This window comes from Sebastes umbrosus, chromosome 20 (genome assembly GCF_015220745.1).
Source record: "Sebastes umbrosus isolate fSebUmb1 chromosome 20, fSebUmb1.pri, whole genome shotgun sequence".
Classification (NCBI taxonomy): domain Eukaryota; kingdom Metazoa; phylum Chordata; class Actinopteri; order Perciformes; family Sebastidae; genus Sebastes; species Sebastes umbrosus.
In genome coordinates, this window is record NC_051288.1 from 6,417,340 (window position 1) to 6,444,494 (window position 27,155).

Consider the following 27,155-nt stretch of genomic DNA (forward strand, 5'->3'; position numbering starts at 1 on the left):
TACTGGCGTCCGGTAGTTGCTTTCAGTCCAAAATGGCGGAAGCGCAGCATTGCTGCTGGGATGGAACGAACAATTGGCTTTCACTTCTTATCAATATACCTTCTTTGCCCAAACTCTCTGACCGAACTAACGGCGGTGTGGGGAATGTAGGTTTTTGACAAGGAAGCAGTATACAAATTACAAAATATCTGCTTCTGCTGCATTGAACCAAAGATACTGTTTGGAGCGAGGGTAGCTTGGCGTTGGCGTCTCCAAGACGCCGCAACCAGGATCTGGAACAAGGTATATACAGAGTAATATAATGACCTTAACATGGGAGGGAAATAATACTGTAGAGGCAGATTCATTCTCCAGAATCAGCACCATGGACAGCGGTCGTGACCGATAATAATATCTTGATGTAATGTCTTGTCAGCTAGTTATTTAAGAAGCCCTCAATTTAACAGTGTTTGGGATTATGGGATGGATTATGCCATTAGTTGTGATTTGGCTTGAGATTTTGACTTTAATGACACGCTGTCACAGCAGATTTGATTGTTTGCTCGCAGCAGCAGATGAGATACTGCACCAGCAGAACAGAAAAAGGGGAAAAAGAATCTTTAATTGTCCTCAGTTTTTCCTCTTCTAGCAGCTAAAAAGTGTCAAAACAAACTTTTTTCTCTGTGTATTATTGATAATATCTACTACACTGTGCAGTTATGAGCTCCGTTGTGGGTGTTGATGAGAGTAAAAGGTGTGTCTTTCCATTAGTGGGACAAGCTCTTTCTCCAGGTCTACATCTTTTACCCATAGATGGCAGTGTGTCCATGAGTCTCCAGCATGGCGCCTGTGTGTCTGCTGGTCTGTAATGGTGTGAGGAGGAGAGGCAGACGGCCACTGACAGGCCTCCGTAATGCAGATTTACAGTAATGGCCTGCGAGGAAATGAGATGTACACTGTTAAATAGTTTGGAAAGACATCTTGCTCCGCCGTGCCGCGGCCCGACCTCGAGCCGGCGAAACGGCGGACCAGATCATTGATTCGACAAAGGCTTTGACTAATGATGCTAGTGAAGAAGTGGGAAGGGGGGGGGAGAAAAAGAACGTCACAGTCTTTCTTTTTATCTCCGCTGTTCTGTCGAGACGTGGGATGAAGTGATCCGGACCTGTTGATAAGGTCACAGCGGCGAAGGGGTTGTGCATTAACGAGCGCCATCGACACATGCTCTCACCCCCGTCTGCTGTGAATTTGCCGCCTCTTTTCCTCCGCCATCTCCTCTGCTGCCTTTTGTTCCTGAGGCTCATATGGAGCCAGTGGTCTGTGTCATTCTCCTCATCCATTATGGAGCAGCACCAAGAGGAGTAAAAGCAGCGTTTTGGGGTGTTTTTAATAGAGACATGTCTCGTGTCCTGTTGGTAAGCTTGATCTGAAAGATTTCGTTTCTGTTTCTGGAGTGTCAATAAAAGTTGATATTCAAAAGAAAGGACCAAAAATAGACTGATACATGGCATCATACATTCATTGTGTTTTTCATTTACCTCTCTAAGACCCGTTTCACAAAGACAGACTTTGGCTAAGCTGAAACAGCCAGACCTCAGATAGACGTCTAAATTCATTCGTTGCACAAAAAAAAAACACGGCTGACCAAGTAACCGTATCAATCGGCTCAGCTTTGCTCATTCCGGCAGAAAATATTTGCGTTCTGGAACAAATTCAACAGTTTCTACTGGGGAAAAAAAATCACAGTATACCGATGAAAAAAAACAAAAAAAAAAATGATTTGGAAAAATAATTGCAGCGAGAAGAATTGGTATTAATCCCACCGTTGACAGAGCATGAAAGACAGGCTCAGACAGGCTCAGTTTCCTTGAGAAAAAAAGACCTCACAGCTGCACTTAGCGGCCCAGGTTCGAGTCCAACCACGGGCCCTTTGCTGCACGTCATCCACTCTCTCACCTCTGCCTTTCCTGTCTCTCTCACTGTCAAAATAAAAGCAGAAATGCAAAAAAAAAAACCTAGCCAACCAGAAATTATGAGCCATGTTTTCCTCTCTTTAGTCATTTGGATCCCACTGGTCAACAGGTGCGGCTGCTTGTTAGTTACCATGGTAACATGGCTCTCAGTTCTGAGTTATGGTACATGCCCACAGGGAGGGATCGCCTCGCTGCCCAGCATTGGACGCTTGATGGGCTGCCACTAGACACAAGGCACTCGGCACCTGATTGGACGAAAGCTTTCCCTCGTGGGCTGCTCCTCCCAGCTTTCAAACCGGAACCAACATGGCAGCTTGTTTGGAAACTTTCTTCTCTTATATCACGAAAATAGTTCACCGAAATGTGTTTCCGAAAACATTTTATGCGAGAAATAAGCCACGCAGTTGCTTCATCTGTCTTTATTTTGGAGCGACAATGCTTAGTTTAAAAATTCTTCGGGAGTTTCCAGAGGCGGCAAGTCGCGCCGGACGCCCCTGATTTACATAAAGTAGCCTTGACCTCAACGTTATGCAAATGAGGAGCGGCCAACGTGATGCACCGTCTCTAGAATCGCGCCGCCGAGCTACCAGAATGCATTGCACGGCTGCTTACATAGACTATGAATGGGAAGTGTGGAAAGGGCGGAGCCTGTGGACACGTACCGTTAACCCGGGGGTAGGGTGGGTAACCTTTTAGGCTTAAAATATTTATTTCTGTGAAACTGTCCATTAAAAGGACGTTCTTGTAATAAGCAACAACAAAATGTTAGTAGGAGCGGCTGGGGCTCAGAGGGTAGAGGAGGTTGTCCACCAATCGGAAGGTTGGTGGTTCGATCCCCGGCTGCTCCGGGTCACATGTCGATGTGTCCTTGAGCAAGACACTTAACCCTAAATTGCTCCCGAAGGCATAGCCATCGGTGTGTGAATGAGTATTTAGATTAGAACCTGATGGGCAGAGTTGGCACCTTAGTAGCCTCTGCCATCAGTGTATGAATGTGTGTGTGAATGGGTGAATACTGACATGTAGTGTAGAGTGCTTTGAGTGGTCGGAAGACTTTTTTTCGAGGTGGGGCGGGGGACCGGGATGTTCAGCTGCAATTTTTGTTTTGAATTCCGTTTTCGGCGATTGAATGGCGAGCACTGGAAACTTCTGGAAACTGCTCAGAAACCCCCTTATTGTCAATCTACCTAGAGAAATCCATCCATCCTCTGAATGCTCTAGGTCTGTAGTTTGTGGCTGTTAAGTTTCATGAGGCTGTGATTATCCTAGAGGTCACCACAGGTCATTTTATACAGTGAGGTCACGTTTCAAAAAAATGGTCTCAATACAATGAAATGGCTACTATGGGGACTAACATTATCACACGTGAATACAGTTGGGCTCATTGGATCCACAAGAGTCTCAGCTTTACAGTCATATTCAATTTATGCAATCCCAAGACTGTTTAGGGACCCCAGTATGCAGAAATATTCAAACACACCATTTATAGTATAGGCGAAAATAGCACATTTATACTGCATTTAAAAAACCTATATGGTTTTTCCCCAAAACTGCATGTGATTATCATAAAGTGGGCATGTCTGTAAAAGAGAGATTTGTGGGTACCCATAGAACCCAATTAAATTTTCTGCCCGCAACAACCTCTGAAAGATAGAGTAGTGGCTTATTCTGTATTCTGTATTCTTAACAGTAGCGGGCCGGTAGAGTTGTAAGGGGATTTATTAAGTAACAAATAATACTAATCTAAGAGCAGAATTAAGACCGGCCTAATAACACTACGGACCGGTCTAAAATGTCTTTGTGAAACAGGCCCTGTTGATGTCTTTTGTCTAAAGAGCAGTTTTGTCTTGAAGCTCACTCGGCACCGCCTCCGCTCTGACAGGATTTCTCCGAGGCATTTTGGTGTCGGACAGATAGTTTCCACTATCCATGAAAAGCTGTAAGCCAAGTAGTTTTCATTCTATGTGGATGAATGGATGTGTTGGTGTTTCTTTGAGCTCTATTTACGGTGACAAATCTTGTTGTCGAGACAGTCAATATCTCTGACTGCTGTATAAATGGACAACTCGCGGGCCCGGAAATCGTGTTTTTCTTTCTCCGACAACCGGCAAACCGTGAGCCGTTGTCAGCGTAGACGTAGCCTCGTTTTATCGACACATTCAGAATGAAAAAGAAGAACACGACTGCGTGTCTTTTTTTCTGCTGCTGCTCTTTGGCGGCGATTTATCCTGTTTTTAGCACACAAGACTTGTGTCTGGCAACCTTTGGATATGATCATTTCAAGAAATGCAGATCAGATAAGTGTATGTGCGTGCGTCTTTGTGTCTGGATGTGTTCCGTTGTGTTGCTGAAGCGAGTGCTTCCACCGGCCCTCTCTCTTCGGTCTCTCTCCCCTGTCTGTGTGTGTGTATGTGTGACAGTTTCATGACACTGCCTTTTCCCTTTACACTCATAATAGCCTGGTGATAGCGTCGGAAATCAAAGACCTCCTGGCAGATCCTGATAACAACCTCTGTCCTGTTGCTCTCTCTCTCTCTCCCACTTTCTGTCCCCTTATTTCTCTCTCTCGGCCTTTCATATCTCTCTCTCTCTCTCTGTCATTCTCACCATCCCTCTGTCACCATCCCTCTGGCTTTCCCTCAGCTCTAAAATAGGAAATGTCTAAATTACACTTGCTAATAGGTTGCAGCAGCACAGTCTCCCCTCTCTTCCCTCTCTCCCACCCTCTGTCTTTGTCTTTTTTAATTTACTGTTAGGGACAGAACACATTTCATTTGATACTAAATGTAAGGATTGTTCTTATCAACTCTCCTCTCTTCTCCTCCTTCCTCTTCCTCTCCTTCTCCTTCTCCTTCTCCCTGTCCAATTCTCCTCATCTCCTCATCTCCAATTCTCCTCCTCTCCTCTCCTCTCCTCTCCTCTCCTCTCCTCTCCTCTCCTCCCTTCCCCTCCAGATGGGAACATCAATTCTTAATGCTCATTCTGCCATGCTGCTGGTACCCGTTCTCTCCCCCCCCCGGGCATACAAAACCAGAGCACAGGGCACCATCTCAAATGCTCAGTATCTCACTTGGCTCATCTTAAACACCTACCAAAGATGTAGTCTTCTCTTTTTAATAAACACTCCCAAGACGCCTGAGCCAAATCTTCATTAAAAGTACGTCATGCAGGGCGCACACATCAACAGATCATTAACGTATTAATATTGAGACATTACAATAACTACTCTCAGCAATCACCGAGAAGATTGGCAGCCTCCGTTGGCCTCTACGGTGTTTTGTGCCGATGGGCTTGATTTGGTTGGAGCTCGACTTCATTGAAATCGGGTCGAGAGAAAATATGTTTTGAAAAAGCATTTGTCAAGTGCAAATGGAAATAATAGTCTGGCGGATAGTAAAAGAAGTAACACAGAAGTTAGTTATGACATGTTTATCCAAAATCAGAATTAAAGAGCCTAAAAATTCCTGAATCTGGATCAAATCCATCGCAAACTTTTGGAGTAATCCTTCTAACTGACAAACAAACCAACAAACCAACGCTGGTGAAAACATAACCTCCTTGGTAAAAAGCTACATAAAAGTAAAATAGGGTATTCAGTTTCATGATATGAAACAGAGAAAAACACCATTCCGATTTTAGAGAAGCGGTAAACAGTAAATATTATTTTTTTCAGCCGTGGTAGTTGCGTTAATCTATGAATAGACGGATGCATGTTGGTGTGTTGGTCGGTCGGTCCACCACTTTGGTCCAGAATGAAACATCTAAACCAACTAAACAACTGGATTGCAATTCATCTTTGTACAGACATTCATGGTTCCCAGAGGATGTGTCGTAATGACTTGAACTTGAGTTTTTCTCTAGTGCCACCAACATGTTGACTATTTTTTTAGTGAAACGTCTCGACAGCAGTTGGATGGATTGTCATGCAATATGGTACAAACATTCATGCGTCTCTCAGGATGAATTGTACTAGAAACTAGAAAGTAGAAAACATAGGTCAACATATCAGTTTGTCTAATACTTTGGTTTATGACCAAATCCCATCAACCTCAACTGTAACTTGCCTTAAGTGCTAATTAGAAAATGTTAGCATGGCTACACTCTAAATTAAGATGGTGAACATGGTAAAGAGTATACCTGCTAAACTAAAACAATTTGCACACAGATTGATTGATTGATTGATTGATTGATTGATTGATTGATTGATTGACAGCTATTCATCGGTTCCAGTGCGAATTATCTGCTTTGCCGTGTTCCATTTTCGTCAAAGAGGCGAAATGAGCTTCCTCCTAAATACTGCAGTGTCCACTAAACAAAACAAAAACCTATCCAGACAGAGAATGTCTAAGGGGCTAACGTTAACAACTAAATACATAAACAAATCCGACCCCAAATTTGATGCTAACGTTAGCTGTTGTGGCTAGCCCTGTTAAGTGACAAACATAATAACGTTAGCAAGTGCGTATCAGCTACATTACCATCTTCATCGTATCCTAGCTGCTCGGCGATCTCAAGCCATATATTGTCCTTTATTTGGTTGTTGAGGTCATAGTGTTTGTCGTACATTACTGGGTGTTGAGAAGGGGACGGCCTATTGTTAATACGAAACACCATTAGTCCGAAAAAAATTCTATTGGAACGAAAAAAAGCCCATTTGTCCGACAGTCCGTTACCCCGAAAACAAACACCCATTGTTCCAAGGCCCATTGCTCTGAAAATACACACTCTCCGTGCAAGAAACAAAGGCACATGGCTAACTATTATGCAGAATGAAGGGTACTAGTTGGAAGAAAGGATTTCATTGGTCAAACATATACATCCGTAGGTGGAAATCTGCTGAAATCGAGGTCCGTCATAAGAACCCACAAAATCAGTTTTTATTTCTGTGCGAATTTATCAGACGAAAATTCGTGCTTGGTGTGAAACTGCTTCTACAGGGTGCTAGCATGGCTGTAGACGTGTTCTTGTAACTTGATAAATGACTTAAGCGATTAAACAATCGTCAAAATAGTCATTGATTTGTTTTCTGTTGATCTACTAATCAACTCGTTTCAGCACTTCTAACAATCCAATGGTGTTAGATGGGTATTAGTCATCGCTGCCATCACGTCATTTGTTTATCACAGTTATACCAATGTAACACAGTCTGCCAGTCATGTCAGTCTCTGCTACATTATTCATTATTTCCCACCAAAAATTTCCTGGACTCGCAAATGTAGTTTCGTTGTATTTTCTGTCAAACTGGCAGTCGAGTCAGTGTGTTAAACTGGCAGTGGTTGAATCACAGTAGACGCTGTTACCCTCAATGTATGCTCGGGCAGCGATCCGTGGCAGACAGGATGGCTAGACGTGCTCATTTGTTACTATGGCTTTGTGTTGCCTTTTAAGTACACGAGGAACTCAGCCGTTATACACCTGTAAATGTCAGGGCTAGATGTTTTTTCTGGTTGCATTTCCCTCCGCCATGGTGATGTATGGCATGTGTTTTCACATTGCATTCTACATTCATTTTCTTCCTATCTACACAGCGTTTGCTTTCGCCGTATTTCGGCGGAGACGAGGAGAATCATACACGCTGTTATTGTGAGAGCAAAGTGACTACTCTGACCGAAATTCTGCTCTTCTTTTCCATCCTACAAGTTTTTCAACCTTCATTTCACCAGGGAATGCAGGCTGAGCACAGACAGCTCCTTTTTTTCATAAACTACATACTTACAGCTTTTACTGCATGACGCCTTCATATTCTAGCACTAAGGGCACCTTGACAGTACTTTTTGAGAGGTGAGATTGGCCTACATTAACTTTTCCCACCCATATTTTTTTTTCCATTTTGTCCGTTAACCTAAAAGTAAAATGTTCTATGCTCTCACACGCTTCCTGTACTTACCATCTAATTGTGGTTTAGAGGTTTTTGCTACGGAGGAGTTATCTAATGTAAGTTGTTAATAATTTGACCCCTTTAACCTTTTCTCATTAGTCATCATTGCTAAATGGCGGTTCGGTTGGTCAGTGGGCGGCTCCGAAGAGGGAGAGCCGCAGAGAACAAATGGCCTGTGTCATTAAGTTGGATGTTAGCGGCGCACGTGCCCTTTTAACAGCAGACTATTAACACAACAACCAAAAAGCAATTAGATTGACTTTCTAAAATGGCAGTCAATTAGCAAAGCTTGCTGCGCTGCGTGGTGGGAAGAGGTGAGAGAGAAAAACTAAGACACAGAGAGGAAATGAGAGGCCGTTTGCCTTCAGTTTACGAGTGACGAGAGGAAAACGGCACGCTGGGTGGCCGCGGATGCTGCCGCTGGTGATGCTGCTGTTGATGCTGCTGTTGATGCCGTAGTCACGACGGTCAGGAAACCAGCTGTTCTAATGTCACAGGGAGACAAGAGTCAGATTGTAGTTGTCATCTGATGCACCGATCCAACTATTTCAGTCCCGATACTGATAGTGATACCTGGACTTTAAGTATCGGCCGATACCCAGTACCATTCCGATACCAAGAAGTGACTGGGATCATTCGTTTATGTGTAAGGCAACATCAGGCTTAACTTAAACATTACTTTCCTAACTTTGTAAAACAAAATGTAACAAATAAATACGTAGATACAAATTTACTGAATTGTTCTTTATTGTTAAAATAATAAAAAGGAAAGTTAAAATAACTAAAAGGAATTACAATTCATGTGTAAACCTTTTTAATGCTGCAACAAATTGGTCAAAACTTAAACAAGAATTAAAATTCCAGTATACAATGTATGTAGTATATAAACATAGAATTGAATTGAACTGATCAGCCCCGTTATCACCGATATCCGATCTAGATATTTGAGTCGGTATCAGCTAGGCTTGTCGCTGTTGTAGGCATTACTGGTGTTACACGGTGGTCGGGCACACGCGATTACATTACGTACCCGCTTCCCAAAACTCAAAACTTCCTCCATGTTTACCCGTTTTCTCGATTAATTCAGCATAATGTGTATTTCCACAACACTGATTCCGTCATGTCATCCTACTCATCGCTCTGCTGCTCTCAGTTTCTCTCCTCTAACAGAAATACAGTTTTCATTCACCAGTTGATTCCAGTCCCTTCACTTTTTCATATTTCCAGATCAATTTAAGCTACCTTGAATGAAATGCCTCCAGCTGATTTTTCACATTAAACGTCGTCACCCTAACCCAGCCCAGCTGTTATTAGTAGGCTTTTAAATAGGGGTGTAACGATAATGGATTCAATGATCAACGATCCAATATCATCGATGCAAAGTGAAAACATTGATACATATCATCATCTTCAAGATACGCCTTTATTTTGAAATTCCGAACGCACGTCTGTGTCACCATTTCCATCCAAGCGCAGCTCCTTAACTACAGAGCCCAGTAATAAAATTGGCAAATCATATTTTGTAGCTTTTTGCGAGTTTATATAAATGTAACTGATTGTATTAAATGGGCATATGATATCGTTTCATATCGATCGCAGGCCCCTGAACTGAATCGCATCAAAATCGTATCATGGCAGACTTTGTGATATGAGCAAATATCATATCGTTGTAAAACAAAAAAGTATTGTTGTTAGAATCAATATAGTATCGTGAGGAAACTTTACACCCCTACTTTTAATGTGAAAATCAACGTTCTATACGGTAGCTGACATTGATCATAAAAAATGGAAATTTAGATAAACTGGAATGAATAGGTAGATGAAACAGGTGTTTCTGTTAAAAATAGAAAATCAGAGAAGCAAAGTGGGAAGCGAGTATGGCCTGGCTGCCGTTTTAGCGGCTGGCCTTTGTCACTATTTGAAACTCTGACTTTATTTGAATGCTTTTATATGAGCACTTACTGTACACCAACTAGACCTCTTGCTCTGACTTTTAATGGCATTTCCAGCACTGACATTGATAGTCCCCTTTTTCTATTGATTAAAACGTAGTTTACTCTAGGACTACACTTCCGTTGATCCATGTCTGGTCAGTCACACATCGCAGGACTCAGGTTTAGTTCTGTCAGAAGCACACTGAAGAACAAAGGAACAATCCGCTCAAAGCATTTTCCGTCAGATGCTACAAAGATTTTTTTAATCTTAAAAGTAAACTGTTCTCACAGAGTGTCTTTGTTTGTGGCTTAAAACGGGTTCAACTTTTGTTGTTGTTGTGCAGACATCTGTCTTTGCTTTATATCTCCTGTCAGAACAAAGATTGACCGATATGGATTAATCCTACATTTTTAAATTTCAAGTTAAGTCTCTATGAATACGACTCTAGTTTGTAGTTTCTGTCTGTCTGTGAGGCCCAGTCTATTTGGTATTCAAGGGAGAAGTACACAGCCTTAAAGAAAATTATGAAAAAGGCACTCTCCGTGCAAATTAAAGGTATTTACTCTCTCAGCTGTTTTGTTTTTACCCTTTTATAGGAAGCGAGAACACTCTCCGACCTGGAGAGTGAATCAAAAATGGCAGAAGGAACGAAGGTGTTATTGTATGCTTTTGTACATAATGATGTCTCATGGTGTGCTACTATAAGGAGGCAGACTTGACAGGAAAAAAGAAACTCATGGGAATAGACAAAATAAAGGCCAGGCATGAAAGGCTGATACCAGTTTTGAAGGTTGGCCGACTGTCTGCTTAAGTCCCTGTTCATATTAGTCACTTCCATGTCTCATGGGTGGTCCAATCAGAAGTGGACACTTCTAAACACAGGGGTAAATGTACCTCAAAGACGTTGAGGATGCATTGGGATTTAGTAACAAAAACAACACATTCCAAGGTAGTGAGGAATATGTGCACATACAAGAGAATGTGTCACACCAGTATGTCCAACTCGGTATCATGCCAAAGCCTTTAATAGACCCGCCTGTCCACCAGAGGATAGCATGTCAGTGTCACGTTTTACCTTGCCGTTGCGTTAATATTACATGCGTGTATGAAGGTGCAGTACCAGCAGGGGGCAACAAAACAACTCACTTAGTTTTAGGCAACAAAACCTACTTAGTTAGGTTTAGGAAAAACCTCATGGTTGGCCTTGAAATAAGTACATAAACTAAGTACAATACGTACGGAAATAATGTAACGTAAGTACGGAAAACACGTCACAAACGTAACTTACAAAACAAAACACTGGTCTCGTACACCAGTGTCCTGGTTGAAAGTCCTGTGTTTATTGGACCCATCCCCTCCGCTCACCATTGCAGTCAGTACAGACTACATGGCGCACAAACGACACGCCAAAAGCAAGAACGGCGTTCTTATTGCACGCTTTTTGCCCTGCACATTATTGTGTTATTCATACTCCTTTTTCGTGCAACCGGGCTGGTTTGTCACCAACTTCAATGAAGGTCCACAGAGATCCATAAAGTAAGTGGTGAAAGCTTTACTGTGTAATGATGTACAGTTTTACCTTTGTTAAATTATCCAGCTCCAGATTTGGTTGGAGTAACACGAGTAACACGGGGGGAGTGATAGATATACAAATTTACCAAAAAGACCAAACTTCAAGCAGTGTGAACTACAAAGGGTCTAAAACCTGGTTTTGGTTGGGTCTTTGGGTTTTTTAGTGTGTTCGTGCCAAGGCACCAAATAGCCAGGCCAACAGTTTTGTACCAGTATTTAGTATCAGAGTATTTCCATCTTCATGCCCAAATGATCAGAATATCATGTTGGCAGGATAGAAAAGCCCCTGACACATTATTCAGCCCATCATGGGGCAATGGCCCTGTATTGAAACGTACAATAAAGAAATTGCCAGTTTCAATTCTCGTCACAAGCTCAGTGACAAGTGAAGTGAAGTGAAGGCCACTACTGAGCCATTTAAATGAAATCTGCAAAGAAACCTGAATTTAACTGCAGCTTTTACAGACTAAAAACCTGATACATCAATCCAACTCTAACAATTCTCTGGAGACTTGAAATTGTGTTTGTGGCACAGCGCTGCACTTCTCAGCACTATTATTCGATGTGTAAATCATCTCTGCGCAGTAAGGATCACAGACTTTAATATGCATGGAGTGTACTTTCTATATGAATAACAAATCATCTACTGTAGATGTGCGCTTTTGTTTTTGTTGCTGAGCTGTCTAGACCAGGAGTATGTCAGCTACATGAGAAAAGGCTATGCAGGCATTTACTGTATGTGCGTACAATATTTCATGCATAACTAAATGTAAATGCCTGATGCAAGTGGTTTTGTACGTCCCTTAAATCGGGGCATATTGTGAGTAAATGCGTGAACGCGGTTAAGTAAACCGATTCACGTTTCGCATGCGGTTCTGCGAATACGAGTGTACGAGCGCTCTGTGAATGCTTGATAGCTCTTTTAATAACTTGCAGCAGATTGAGCTGTGATGCTCCCCAGATGAGACTTTTTTGGGTCAGACTCTCTTTTTTTTTCTTCTAATAATTGCTTTGATCACAGGAATAATTAGGTTTTCTCCTCTCCACGCCTGCTCAAAACACACAGATACAAGCACCTGCTCTCAAACATTTCTCTCCCGTCCTTCAGTATACTGTACAGCGACGTACCTTTTAAGATACACTGACAAAAAGGAACGAAACAAGTGAAGCACTGTCAGATCAAAGAATTAGCGGAAACTCGATCTTCTTAATGCACACAGCCAAGATAGTGTGAATTTTAAATAGATACGTCACTTCGCCGTGCCAGTACAGGAAGCGATAATCACTCTCTTGAAGCTGCTGTACTAACCGTTACCTATTTGTTGAATGGAGCTGAGCATGCTGTGCTCAAGGTGGAGACTTGTAAAACCCAAATTCAATTACATCACCCCCGACCGTGTTTCTTTCCTCCGGAGTCTTTTTTTTTTTTATTGTAGAAGTACAATCATATTGTGCAATGAAGCAGATTCTTGGAAGCACTTATAGTTATCTGGCAAGTTTCAGTGTTTAAAGAGGACCTATTATGCTTTTGTGCTTTTTCCCTTTCCTTTAGTGTGTTATACAGTTTTTTTGTAAAAGATCTGCAAAGTAACAAAGCCCAAAGTCCACGCCAAAGGGAGTTACTCTCCCCCACAGAAACACTGCTCCTGAACTGACTGAAACGCCTTGCTTGAACTCCTGCCTTTTCTTCCGTAACGTGGTGATGTCACCAAGTAACACATTTGCATAATACCTGCCTAGCGGTTAGTTTGGCACGTTCTCAAACAAAGATAGTTAGAGCGAAGTCCGAAGAGTTTGGTTCGGTTGACCAATCACAACAGAGTGGCCCAGCTGACCAATCAGAGCACACTGGGCTTTTTGGGTGGGGGCGGAGCTCAAACAGAGCGTTTCAGACAGAGGGTGAAAAGAGGTGCTGCAGCACAGCCGGTTTTGAGATAAATAAAGCGTATTTTGAATTTTACAGCATGTAATCATGTTCTAGTAAAAACCCAAAACACAAGTATGCACCTGAAAATGAGCATAATAGGTCCTCTTTAATGGTAAGTATGGCTTTAATGGTGATGGTATTAGTAATGATGGAATCCTGATCATGCAACATTCGGGCAACAAAAACTCCTCTATGTAATTTCTTTCTGTTTGTCTGAGTTAACTGCAATAACTCCATATTATGTCGAGGTGAAGTAAATAAAAAAAAATAAAAAAATTGTATTATAAATGTAATTTAAAAAAAAAAAAAAGTTTGGACCGCCATTGCAAAATAGCTTATTTTTCTGAGTTCTGAGCTTCCCCTGCGGAAAACTTAAGCCATCAAGGTACTAAATATGCACTGAGTGAAGAAGGTTTTTCCACAGGTTTAATTTAGTGAAAATGAGATTTTGCACGGCAGAGTTTGAGAAGTGGGCCACGCGGTTTTGGATTCTGTGTGCGTTTCTGTCTGTATCTGTGAAACATGTGCTTGTGATGTGCCTGTGCATGTAAGGTATACACAGTGACACATGCACACTATAATCCAATTTGTGTTCTCACTCCGATTATGATTAAGCCCTTAACACTTCCTATAAATATTTATTAAATCATTCCACTACATATATTGATCGTCCATCCCTCCCCCTGCGTGAGCGATGTCCCGTCTTATCATTTCCACCACACGGCGTTTGCACGCTGCTCGCATGCAGCAGCTGTGCTCTGTAACATCAGCGAGTGTTCGCGTAACGCTGCGAGGTGCGAAGGCTAAACAAAGGCTGAGCACTTCAGATTAGAGCCGCTGATAAAATGAAACTTTAATAATCCCTGTGGGGAAAAGTGGGTCATTGCAGAAGGGAAGAATAGCAGACAAGGAGGGAGAGAATGGAGACTCACAGATAACACAAGTAATTACAACCAAAGAACATACTGTACCGAGGGTAAAACACAGGTTAAGTTAAGAGAGGACATATTTTTCGGCGGCAGCAGGATAGAAATGTTTGGACAAAACATATGTTCAAAACATATGTTCAAATATTTAAGCCAACCAGCCACAGATTTGTTTAGGTACGTGTCTAATAAAGCAGAAAAGCTATATAATAATCTTGTCAGATAACGGACCAAATGTTGAACAGGTTGTTTAGGGCACAGTGGCACGCTCACTTGGATTATGCGCTTGTCCAAACAATCACCCCGCTGATTTGATCAGTATTGCCGTAGACGCGCAGTCTGATTGCAGGCTGAATCTCTCATTATAACCTCAGTGTAACATAATCAGATTTAATCGTCTGAGTCCTCATAAGAGCGTCGCATGAACTTTATTGATCCTGGCTGGCAGCTAAATTGGGTCATTACAGTAAGCAGCGATTTAGAGGTGTGTGTTGGGGAATGTGAAGCAAACTCGTTTTGTGAATCTCTGTGGATCCCTGAAGGAGAAATGAATCTTTCTGTGTGACCTTCAATACATGGAGGAGCTGCTCGTGTGTTGAAATTCAACAGGAGGAGAGTTTTGAGCTTATTAATAATGTACTATTTTGCAGTAATAAGTGCAAAATTCATATACTTAAAGGGGACATATATCATGCTCATTGTCAGGTTCATACTATGTATTTTGGGTTTCTACTAGAACATGTTTACATGCTTTAATGTTTAAAAAAACACATTATTGTTCTCATCCTGTCTGTCTGAATACACCTGTATTCACCCTCTGTCTGAAACGCTCCGTTTTAGCACCTGTCTCTTTAAGATCCCCTTCCTGAAAAAGCCCAGTCTGCTCTGATTGGCTTGCGAGAAAAATACGGTGCACCTTTGCAAATGTAGTTCTCAAGCCGTGGGCGGAATATTGAGCCTGCATGTGACATAGGAAGGTATACAGCCTATACAAACAACTGACTGGTTTGTCTTATTTCACGGTTTGTGGGTTGGTAGGCACTCCAGATACCCAAATGCAGGGTCTGAAATTAGCACCTGCCAAATGCGAGTAAATTGTTGGCAGTGGCGGGTGAAATCATCCGGACACCCGCCACTTTGGCAGGCAGGAAAAATGGTAGTGATGTTCCCGGTCTGTAGTGGTCAGGACCTACCAAAAGAGGTCCAAGGAAGGAAAACTGACAGGCGACAGGGTCTGACCCGAGGCTCATTGATGCATGTGAGGAGCGAAGGCTGGCCCGTGTTGTCCGATCCAATAGAAGAGCTACTGGAGCTCAAATTGCTGAAAAAGTTAATGCTGGTTCCGATAGAAAGGTGTCAGAACACACAGTGCATTGCACTTTGTTGCGTATTGGGCCGGGTCAGGGTGCCTGCGCTGACCGGTGTCCACAAAAGCGCCTATAAAGGGCACGTGAGCATCAGAACTGGACCACGGAGCAATGGAAGAAGGTGGCCTGGTCTGATGAATCACGTTTTCTTTTACATCATGTGGATGGCAACGAGTTTGAGGTGTCGACTCGGCCTCCAAATTCTCTAGATCTCAATCCAATCCAGCATCTGTGGGATGTGCTGGACAAACAGGTCCGAAACACGGAGGCCCCACCTCGCAACTTACAGGACTTAAAGGATCTGCTACTGACGGCTTGGTGCCAGATACCACAGCATACCTTCAAAGGTCTAGTGGAGTCCATGCCTCGACGGCTCAGGGCTGTTTTGGCGGCAAAAGGGGGACCTACTCAATATTAGGGAGGTGGTCATAATGTTATGGCTGAGATAATTACTATTTTCTTCAATAAATTGTTGCATTAATGCATTAGTTTATCTCCCGTTTGCAGATAATGAATAGTAGGTTTTATGTGCTTTTACTTTGAAAACAGCTGCCTGCTAAACCCTGGGGCACACATACAACGTCAGGAGTGCGTGGCGGCTGCGTGGCGTGGTGGCTGCGTGATACACGCGTCTGGTGTTCACACTAGCTGCGTGTCGGCTGCGTGTCTGCTGCTGCTGTCAACCCTTTCTTTCTACATAGAGCTTGCCTTTTAATGGCCATTTAACTTGATGATAAATGTAAATAATAGTAATAATGATGTTAATATACTGTCACTAGATCACTTTCACTGTCTGTTGCTGCTGTGAGACGCAGCTGAGACGTACGTGGCTCGCGTCAAAAATAGGCGAGACCTCTTTTCTATAGCGAGTCTGATGCGGGCAGTGTGGCTGCTCTAACCTGTTAACATAGACGCCGAAATAAAAAACAACACGCCCGCAGCCGCCACGCGCTCCTGACGTTGTATGTGTGTCCACGCTGTAAGGCTGGAAATGAGATGGGAACAGTGAGAGTGCACCAAATCAGTAAAGCTGTGGGCCGTAAAACCAAAACAATGAGCTGAAAGCTGCTAAAAGGCTACCCACATGTGTTAGATAGAGCTGTAGGGCAGTGGGAGTGGAAATATGCTAATAAGGAAGAGTATCAAGTTTCAAGCCACAGTGAGACTTTCAACATGTGTTGCACTGAATGCGCCCACGTTATCATCAACAAAATCTGATTATGGGTGTAAAGAGCTCACTAACACACTGTTGATGTTTTCTTTCCATTACAAATGCTCCGCATGAGTCACGGCCATCTTTTGACGCTGTTGTGTCACCAGGCCCGCGACATCTCCTCTTGTTACTATGGATGGCTGGTAAATAGGAAATGTTTGTCCATTAGTATTCCTCGCCATCTGCCAATGTCTGATTTTACACTTTTTTACACATTTTATATTTCGGGTTATTCAGCTGATTGCTTTGAAACTAATGGAAACGGCTCCATGTACAGTCAAAATGTATAATCTTGTGAAAATTGTGATATTTTGTTACATTTCCAGGAAGAAAAATAGCTTTCAGATTTCTTTACAAAGGGTTGGGACATGATTTGACCTGGTGTGTGGTGTGAAAAAGGACATTCGGGGGGGCAGAAGAAAAGTACTTTCAGCCGCATTTCACCTTTTGTGTGATACAGGGCTGGAAGCTGCTCCTGATAGATGGTGGATGGCAGTGGTTTGCTGTGATTGGGGCTATTCTGAACACTTCCAGGGAACAGAGCTCAAAGAGCACTCTTGAAATGGAAGTAGAGCACAGACACACAGCCAGATGGTTTCGAAATAATAGCTTTGAGTGTGTGTGTGTGTGTGTGTGTGTGTGTGTGTGTTTTGGGTATATTTTTATACATACAGAGCTCTTGTTACTATGCGTGTAGATTATTATCATTTTATCTTTTTTTCCCACATATTTTGGTTTTCTTTTTTCAAGTGAGATCCCTTACTAATGATTTGATTTATTGATTGCTGTTGGGATGTGGTGAGAATTTCAACTTATATAACAAAAAATGTTTCTAAAATCTTTACCAACCCTACCTTTTAAAATTTGACAATTTGACAATTGAGTGGAACCACGACTACTGTTCTCTCGCTTTCCACCTCTTTCCCCATCATAATTATACCCCCGCGGCAACGTAGTCGGTATATAGTGCTCCGACTGTCCTTCCGTCCTGTCCACACAGGACAGTGTTGTAGAACATGCAGTGACTTGCAGTGCTCCATGAATGAATACAGTGCCGGGTTTCAGTTGTGGATTATAACTATTATTTACACACTTTCGTTTCCGGAACAGAACTCTGAAACTATTTAACTTAAGAACTTCCAATTTAGTATGATGGTTGACAGTGTGGTCTAGTTGTGCCTTTTGGGGCAAAAGGGCAAAACCTTTGGCCTTACTTTAGTAGGGGTCAAGCAGTGCGTGGGGGTATGTGAGCCATGCTCACTTTTGCACTTGTTGGAGCGGCATCTTTCGTGCCACCTAAGACGGCTTCGCAGAGCTGTAGACAGGTGTGGATGAGCTGCTCTGTGTTTTTGAGCAACACGTGTGTGTTATCAGGTTCTCTGTTCGTGATCGGCAGGCCTCCGAGTGAGCCAGAAGCTCCCTGATTGGAGCCATCGGAACGAGGACAAAAAGTGATTCCACACCTTCACGCCTCACGTGTGTGTGAATGAAAACCTGTTTGTCCCATCATGTAACAGCAGTGAGCCCGGCTTGATCTCTGCCTCTCTCTCTCTCTCTCTCTCTTTTCTCTCTCAACACACACACATGGACCGACGCACAAAGGCCTCTGTTATCTGAGGGAGGGGAGAAATGAGCTATGAACGATTAGAAAATGAAAGAAGATTGTTTTTGATTAGCGCTTGTTAATTAACTCAGTCAGCCGCCTGCCTGCTCCCTAGCCAGCCCATCAACAATATATGGCCCGACTGCGTGATTAACTCAACTGTGTGTGTGTGTGTGTGTGTGTGTGTGCCGGTGTGTGCTGTTAGCGTAGCAAGACCATTTTTTTCTCCTTTTCGTGATTTTTCGATCTTGTAGTTTTATAATGAAAAACAGATGAACCTTGAACCTCAATTTGCTTCGATGTCTGCCTGTGCAGGTGAGCGTGCAACGTGTGAATAATCTTTTTATGCATCTTTTCATTGATATGCACAGCGTGGCAAAGCGGGGGCCGGCTTTCACAACATGTGTGATTAGCGGCATGGGACTGCCGCAACATCGCAGAATTGAATGGCAATGAAAGATTGATAAGAAGGGGGGGAAAAAAAGAAATTAAAGGAGAGATGAGAGAAAGAAAATGAGGGGGAGGAGGGAGGAAGATTTCAAAGGTAAAGGATGAATGAAGGTTGCATAAATGAGTAGAGTAGAGTTTGAAAGGAAGACGCAAGAAAGAAAGAAACAGAATCAATACTTCATAGAGGAGAAGACTCAACAAAAACAAGGACATGTTTTTTTGAGAGATGAGAGAAAGTTAGGGGTACAAAAACAAAAAAGAACAAAGGATGGTGGATGGTGAAGCAGGAGCTGGGAGGGAGCGATTTCATGAGAAGATAAGATATGGAAGACGAGATTCAGAAGAGCCCCAATTTCACAGCGGTGTGAGTGCCGCGGGTTTGTGCCGTCACAAGGAGCGCTCCACTTGATTGCGCATTAGTCCCATTGTGGAAGGAGCCCTGCATATGTTTTATTTAGCAGGCTCGCCGAGCCTCCTCGGCCGGACGTTTGTTTGTTCTCGCCGTGTGCTCTCGGGGTCGCGGATGCAGAGCCACGTCTCCTCGCTGCTAATGGACGGTGTGGCGTTAGTCAAGTGTGTCAGCTCCTCTGCCCCACTTCCTGGCACCGGCTTCGTTATCACCCGTCAAAAGCTTCCACTTTGGAGAGGCTTTTCTCGATTTCACAGGTTCCGAGTCACTTCTAATGTGAGGATTTCTCTGTTTCCTTCTGTTTTTCAGCTCGACAAGAGGAACGTAGTGTGGTCCGTATGTGAACCCGCTGCTACATATAATGCGTCTGATGTGAAATTGACTTGTCTCTCTCATACCCCGAGGTCATAAGAGAGAGGAAATGTCTCAGCTCGTCAACTTTTCACCCTTTTGCCATCACAGTTCCGTTGCGAAACTTTCTCTTAACCTCTTGACCGGCAGGCAGAAGGCAGTTTGCAGCAGCTTGCCCTCAACATGTCAGGCCGGATGTACGAGAGAGACTTTGTTTTCAAACTGCAGTTTGTTCTGTGAGCTGTGATAACCATCTGCTCTGTGGTTCAGAATTAGAAACAAGCTAATCTGCAAGTGAAAACAACAGAAATGTGAAGGATGTATGGCAAACTCCAATTCCAAAAACCCCAATTATCAGGCTCCTCTCTCTCACAGCGGGGAGCGTGGCGGCTGCGGAACCTGTTGTTTTTTATTTCGACGTCCATGTTGACAGGTTAGAGCAGCCACAATGAGCAGCACGGCTCGGCTGCGTGTCAGCTGCGTCTCTTCTAGAGATTCGAGGTCACGCCTATTTTTACCGCGAGCGGTTCACAGCAGCAACAGACCTTGACGTGATCTTTTGACAGTATATTGACATCATATCAGCAACATTACTACAGTTTCAATGTCTGTATCTGTAGAATATGTCACAGACATGAAAAAAAAAAGATTTAATAGTAGTAGTAAAGATTTGTTTGAGCGGCTGGGGCTCAGAGGTTAGAGCAGGTCGTCCACCAATCGGAAGGTCGGTGCTTCGATCCCCGGCTGCTCTGGTCACATGTCGATGTGTCCTTGAGACACAAGACACAAATTGCTCCCGAAGACAGCCATCGGTGTGTGAATGAGTATTTAGATTAGATCCTGATGGGCAAAGTTGACACCTTGCATGGCAGCCTCTGCCATCAGTGTATGAATGTGTGTGTGTGTGTGTGTGTGAATGGGTGAATGCTGGCATGTAGTTTAAAGCGCTTTGAGTGGTCCCAAAACTGGAAAAGCGCTATATGAATGCAAGTCCATTTACCATTTAACTCAACACTTCCTGCTTCCGTTTAAAAATAAAAGCCCTCAAGCGTTTTTTCTGTGGACAGAATTACTTCATTTGTCAACATGAGGCTTTTATTCTGAAATATTTACAGGACAGTGTTGTAGAAAATGCAGTGACTTGCAGTGCTCCATGAATGAATACAGTGCCGGGTTTCAGTTGTGGATTATAACTATTATTTACAAATAAGCACAAGCTTCTGAACCTTTTTCTGTCTAAAATAAATATAAAATATATTTATAATGAAGTGAAATGGCCATTATGAAAGGCAAACTCTATGTAGACAGAAAAGGCCGGCAGCAGCAGCAGAAACGCTATCAGTCTTAGCGAGGCAGCCGCCTCCCGCTGCTGATGTCTGTTCCCAGCCGTCAAACTGTAAAGATTTAACTGTAAAGATAAAAAAAAACTTGGTAAGGCCTATTGTTGATAACGCATATCGGTATTTTCAGTATTGATGACCAATTTTTTGTGGCTTTCCTGCCTCTTTAAACTCACTCTACCTGCGTTCTCTGTCCGTCTTGTGTGTGAGATCTTTTGTGGTCTGAGGGGAATCCACTCTGTGTGTACTCTAGATCATTATCTATGTATGATGGCCATCTTGCTGCTGCTCTCTCAACTTGGTGCTCCTGGGAGCCTGAGGCAAAACCCAAGAAAACAAAAGGATTAAGGTCTCAAGAAGGGTGGGATGATTGGACATTGGAATTCAGTAAAGACCTGAATGAATTGGCAATGGAGAGTCCATTGCAAGACTGTTTAACCATTAAAAGGTTAGCACATATTAATGTTTATTTAAAACATATTGGGACTTCACAGGCTGTTATTAAGAATGTCATGGTTTTATCTATTTCTACCTCCTATAGGCAACGTCATCAACACTAAAATTTAAAATGTTAGTGATCTCTTTTTTGCACGTTAAAATTGTTTAGCGTAAGTCATCATGCTAACAGTATATCATTGATACTGTGTCTCCTCTCCCATGGATGGAAAGACATGAAAAGGCTTTATTCTGGTCCAACCATGGACGGTACATATAAATGGACGACGCGTCTCCACTACCTCCCACTTTTACAGAAGTGAGGCCAAAATATCCCGGATACGGGAGCTGCCATTTTGGGATTTTGACGTCATTTGGAGCCAGAGTCTGCGCAGTAGTGATCGGGGGGCTAGAGCCGCGGTATTGAGGTCCCACCCACACACCCCGCCCGAGCCAATCACGTTTGGCTAGACACAACAACTAACCATAATATCTCTATAACTACGTTTATGATCTAACTGACACATGTTGTATTACACAGACTTGTGACGGTAATGGTAAGTTAAAGTTACATCTCCTCCCGAGCCTGCGGCTGCGACTACTTCACTCAAAGCAGCTGTCAATCACAGCTGCCAATCATGACGTCTCAGCCCCTTTTTATAGCATCAAATAACTAATTAAATCCAAACTTATCAGAAAAATGAACACTTGAGCAAACATCAGTGTGATAAGAACTACCTAAAATGACAAAAAACATCTCTGGGAAAAATGTATTTGACGTGTACTTTTTGGTTTGGCCCATGTCCCATCCACTAGCATGGAGGGGGCGGGGCTAGTGACCTATACTGCAGCCAGCCACCATGGGACAATCAAGATGTTTTGGCTTCACTTTTGAGGAGCTGTCATGTCGTCCATCTTTATATACAGTCTATTGGTCCAATATTCAAATTTATAAGTGTGATGTGGACGCTGGAAACCTCCAGCACATAAACATTGAGAATGGACGTTTCACTGAAGACATTTTGTGTCCAGTAATTTTGGAAATAAATAATATTTTCATATTCATAGATTCTGTTTTTTTAAATGAGTGACAAGGAGGAGATGTATTGTTAAGAATTTATTTTGGTAATTATAGTTTTTTGGTGTAAAGAATGATATCAGACACAAATAATTTTTCCAATGTTGTCATATGTCTTTAAATATTTCTGTATGGCAGTAACGGTAGATTAGAGTGGAGTGGAGGATGTCTCAGGCCAGATGTGACGCGCATGGTGTCTGTCACATGCTCCGTGTGATATACAGAATCGGGTGGGAAAACTTTGTTGGAAATAAGAAATGAAACACCCTTGTGTCTTGTAAGTTTGTGAACATGACATGAGGGTCTAAGGATAGAAGGTGTCGCCTGTGTGTGCAGATTGTAAAGCAAAAAGTGAAACTTTTCTCCTCTGGTTTCCGGATGTAACTACCTGAACATTCGGTCCAGTTTCTGGGAAGTTGCTCTCAGTGTGGAGGTGCAGCCACTGGAACTGTGTGTGTCCGTCTCTCAGTGGACTTCCCCACTAAACTGGCTCATTATCTCACACACTGTGATCATTATAGAGGCGTCTCTGGAGAGGACCACACTCAGGTGAAAACCCCAGGAGGACGATGCACACTTCTGGGAATGCAGCACAACACACACACACACACACACTGATCAACAATTTTATAATATGATCTGATGCTCTCGTTGCAGCAGTTGCACTTGCAATGCAGCATATTTCTCATATGTAGCTCAACGTTTCTGACGTTTTCCACACACACACACACACACACACACGCACACACACACACACACGCACAGCTGCTAGGCGGTGTTGCTCAGTTAGTTTTGTTATTACAGACCAGCTGTCTGCCAAATTTCCTTGAGTCAGGAACATCTGTGTGTGCCCCCTCCTCTCTCTAATTCACCCCTCGTTCGCCCACGCACCCCGTAGGTCTGTATGTTTCATTATTAAGAGCCTATCAATGTGACAGGTAACAGAAATCCAACTTAAGGGGGAAAAAAACCTCAGAGCTGAGGCAAATTGGTATTGCAAGAGCAACCGTCAGCAGTCCTCAGTGTATGTGTGTGTGTGAGTGTTTGTGTGTGTGTGTGTGTGTGTGTTCGTGTGTGTGTTCAAGTGTCTGTTTGCCACCTTTATTTATGCCGTTGTTCCCATTTTTGTGTGTGTGTGTTGTCTTGGATTCCTCTCTCACTGGGAAAGTACGTCTTTTTGTATTTTTTTCAGTATGTATATATTTTCATTTTGTGTGTCTGTGTGTGTGTGTGTGTCTCTCTGTGTGTGTGTGTGTGTGTGTGTGTGTGTGTGTGTGTGTGTGTACAGTAGTTGTCTAGGCTATTAGGCTGCTGACTGAGGTTCACAGTACGGTGCTATTGGTGGGCCAAAGATAAGCTGAGGGATTGCTGTGCTGCTGGGCCTTTTGCAGGAGCCATGATAAAGCATTTCTGTCAGCCTCTGTATATATATATACCGTATACGTGTGTGTGTGTGCGTGCGTGCGTGCGTGCGTGCGTGCGTGCGTGCGTGCGTGCGTGCGTGCGTGCGTGCGTGCGTGTATACGTACAACCTCCTATAGGTGTGTGAAAGCTGGTTTCTGTGTGTGTAACTTTCTTGCTGTGCCAGTAATTGTAGTTTGTAGCATGACAGAACTTTGTCAGTTTAGTTTGAGGGCTGTATCTCCGTACGTGTCTGTTTCACATGTATTCCATATATGTGTATCAGTGTTTTTCTTCTATTGAGGAGTCTAAATTAATACTGAAACAACAAATAGATGAGCTGATTTTCAAAATAACTAATCCGCAATTTGAAAAATCCTTTTTTTTTTAATTTAATTTTTTTTATTGCCAAGTAGGTTTCACGTACAAGGAATTAGCTGTTTACTGTATTGGTGCATATAGTAACATAAACATAATAAAAGAAAATTGGATTAAAAATAAAAGCACAAAAATCAAGAAACAGAAAAAAGGAAATTACAAAAGAAAATACGAAAAAATATAAGAAATATGTACAATATATGTGAATGAAAATGAAAGCTGTATAGCAGAGAATTACAATGAAAATAGGAAAAAAATTAGAAAAAAATATATATTTGAATTATTAAAATGAAAGCTGTTTAGAAGAAAATTACAATGAAAATTGGAAAAAAATACAAAAAACATGTACAATATATCTGAAGCTGTATAGAAGAAAATGACAATAAAAACAATACTTAAGAATATGTGCAATATATCGGAATTAAAATGAAAACTGTATAGAAGAAAATTACAATGAAAATAGGATAAAGTAATAAATAAATATATCTGAATTAAAATGAAATGTGAAGTTTTTAGAAGTGGTAGTTTTGTGCAGAAAATTGTGCAAAACTGAACCCCTTTGGGTATATTAAGTTTATGTGCAATTCACATTGCATTTGTGAGCCGAGAATATGGTTCTCTTAGTTCGTTGTTGCCTGTTTCTAACTCTGTATAATTTCTCTGTCAAACTATTCTCACCCTGGAGCACTTCGGTAACCTCATAACCGCAACATTCCGTTTGATTCCAGCTGTGGGATCTTTGTTACATGTCGTACCCCTCTCTCTCTCTTTCTCTTTCTCTCTCTCTCCATTTCCAGTCTGCTTCTACACTTTTGTCTCTCCAATAAAGGTGAAAAATGCCAAAAAGAAAAGAAAAAATTTCTCACCCTCATACAGTAATAATTACTATTGAACTGGAGGAAAAGTGGATTTGGAAAAGTTAAAGCACCTGATTTTTGATGTTATTTGATCCAGTCCTTCTCCTCTTTCCCTTTAGTTAAGTAAAGCATTAAACCACCCTGGTACCATGCTGCTACTCTGTGCCTTTCAGCAGAACACAAAATAGATGCAAACATTGTGTTTGATATAATATGCAATGAATGGACAAAAAGTCTCACCAGGAAGGCCAATCTATTAGTCCGAGACTGCACATATAGAGTGTTTGAGTGTGTGTGTACTGTATCTGCAGTCCACTGGGCTGACTTTATCCAACAGCGCTCTTATTTCTGTACCTGTACCTGCTATTGATTCTCAGCAGCGTTTCCCCCTACGGTCCCGTCTATTTGGAACTACAATGAGCCGGCCTCCTTCATCAATACCTGCCTCACTCTGTCTAGACATTCAGACACTCGGTGGGGGGGGGTCACATTTTTATAATCACAGTCTAACTGTATATTTTTTTAAAACTCCTCCCTGAAGTGCCATCGCCACACGTTTATTTGAGCCCTGTGGCACCTTTAGACCTGCTGAGTTTTCTACCTCTGTGCTTTATTTTTCCCTCTCTGTCTCTGTCTCTCCTAGCCTCAGTGTGTTTGTCCAGGTGTTAGCTGTGTGCTGTACGGTGGCAGTGAAATAACAAGCGCTAATTTGCTTTTGCCGAGGTGAAAAAAACAATCTGTCTCCCAACTGCCGAAAAAGATACAGAGCTCCGACTTCTGCTAAGTTCTGCCATTCTCCTCTGAGGGAACCCGATTAGTTGATGTTTATGGCCTCAGAGAAGCGGCGCTTTAGGCTCCGCCGTGATAACTTCAGCTGGTTAGCGAGCTACAGCGGCGTGCAAAGAAACAATAAGCTCTGTCTGAACAGGACGTATAAGAGGAAAAACAGGCGATGGTGAGAGACGGGGAGTTTATCACTTTGACAGAACAGTAAGAAGTTTTCTCAGAAGGGAAAAATGTGTGTGTGCTGCTGCAGCATTTTATAATGTACATACAAGAACGTGTGCGAGGATTTGTGTGCTTATGGGTGTCTTTCTGTGGGTGTGTGTTTGTATGCCTCTAACTGCGTGATTGTATGTTTTTTTTGTAATGCATGACTCATATCTACTTCAGTGCAAGACATTAATTCAATAAAATGGAAAAGCCTGGCTGGTAATGTGTACATTATATAGATTTGCTGCTTCCTGCTACTACAACAAAAGCCCCAAACAGACACAGGTGTCACAACTCGCTACAGAAGACAACACAATGCGGCGTAATTGGCAGAAACTCACTGTTTTCTAATTGCTTGTGAGAAGAGTTGTTTCCTCTCAGTATGTGTTATCGACATGTCACAGTATGCGTACGTCTGTGTAAACATAGCTGCTCTCTCTCTTTCTTTTTTGCTGCAGCCCTGTCGATGTTGCCGTCGAGTGAAGACCAGGCCCCGGTCCCGCAGAAAAACTTCATGGGCGACGTCGAGGAGCTGGCCGCCAGCTATGAACGCAAACTCATAGAGGTGAGTGCTGCCACACGTCAAGGAAGTGCCACGGTTCTGTGTTCTAGAACAGGGGTTCTCAACCTTTTCTAACTTGAAGGCCCTCGTCTGATTGTTAAAATAATTCCGAGGACCATTTTCCCAAATAAATGACAAACTGGGCTATAAATATGTGTTATTATGCCACCGTCAGGTGTAATGACCCACTTAAATATTCAGCTTACCCTCACCTCATCATTGCCTGCCATTATGAATCCAAACTATTCAGGGTCATTAGTCCTCACCACATGCTTTGGAGCTTTTACTGGTGCAGGGTTGTCTCCAACATTGCTTTGCGTTTCAAAAAAATGCTCCATTTTGTGTCACTGCATCCGAGACATATATGTCTGTAAAGGGGAGACTCGTGGGTTCCCATAGAACCCATTTTCCTTCACAGATGTTGAGGTCAGAGGTCAAGGGATCTCTTTGAAAATGACCATGACAGTTTTTCATCGCCAAAATTTAGCGTAACTTTGAAGTGTTATTTAGCCTCCTTCCCGAAAAGCT

At 42.6% G+C, this 27,155-nt stretch overlaps 1 protein-coding gene across 2 annotated transcripts in view; it reads left to right on the plus strand.

The window, feature by feature from the left end:
- Positions 1–27,155, plus strand: part of snx29 (sorting nexin 29) — a 173,038-nt gene that overhangs the window by 59,188 nt on the left and 86,695 nt on the right. For both annotated transcript variants that reach the window (XM_037754606.1, XM_037754605.1), the window contains exon 15: positions 26,524–26,630. In XM_037754606.1, the coding sequence (XP_037610534.1) occupies positions 26,524–26,630 (107 nt within the window). The remainder of the gene's footprint in view (positions 1–26,523; positions 26,631–27,155) is intronic.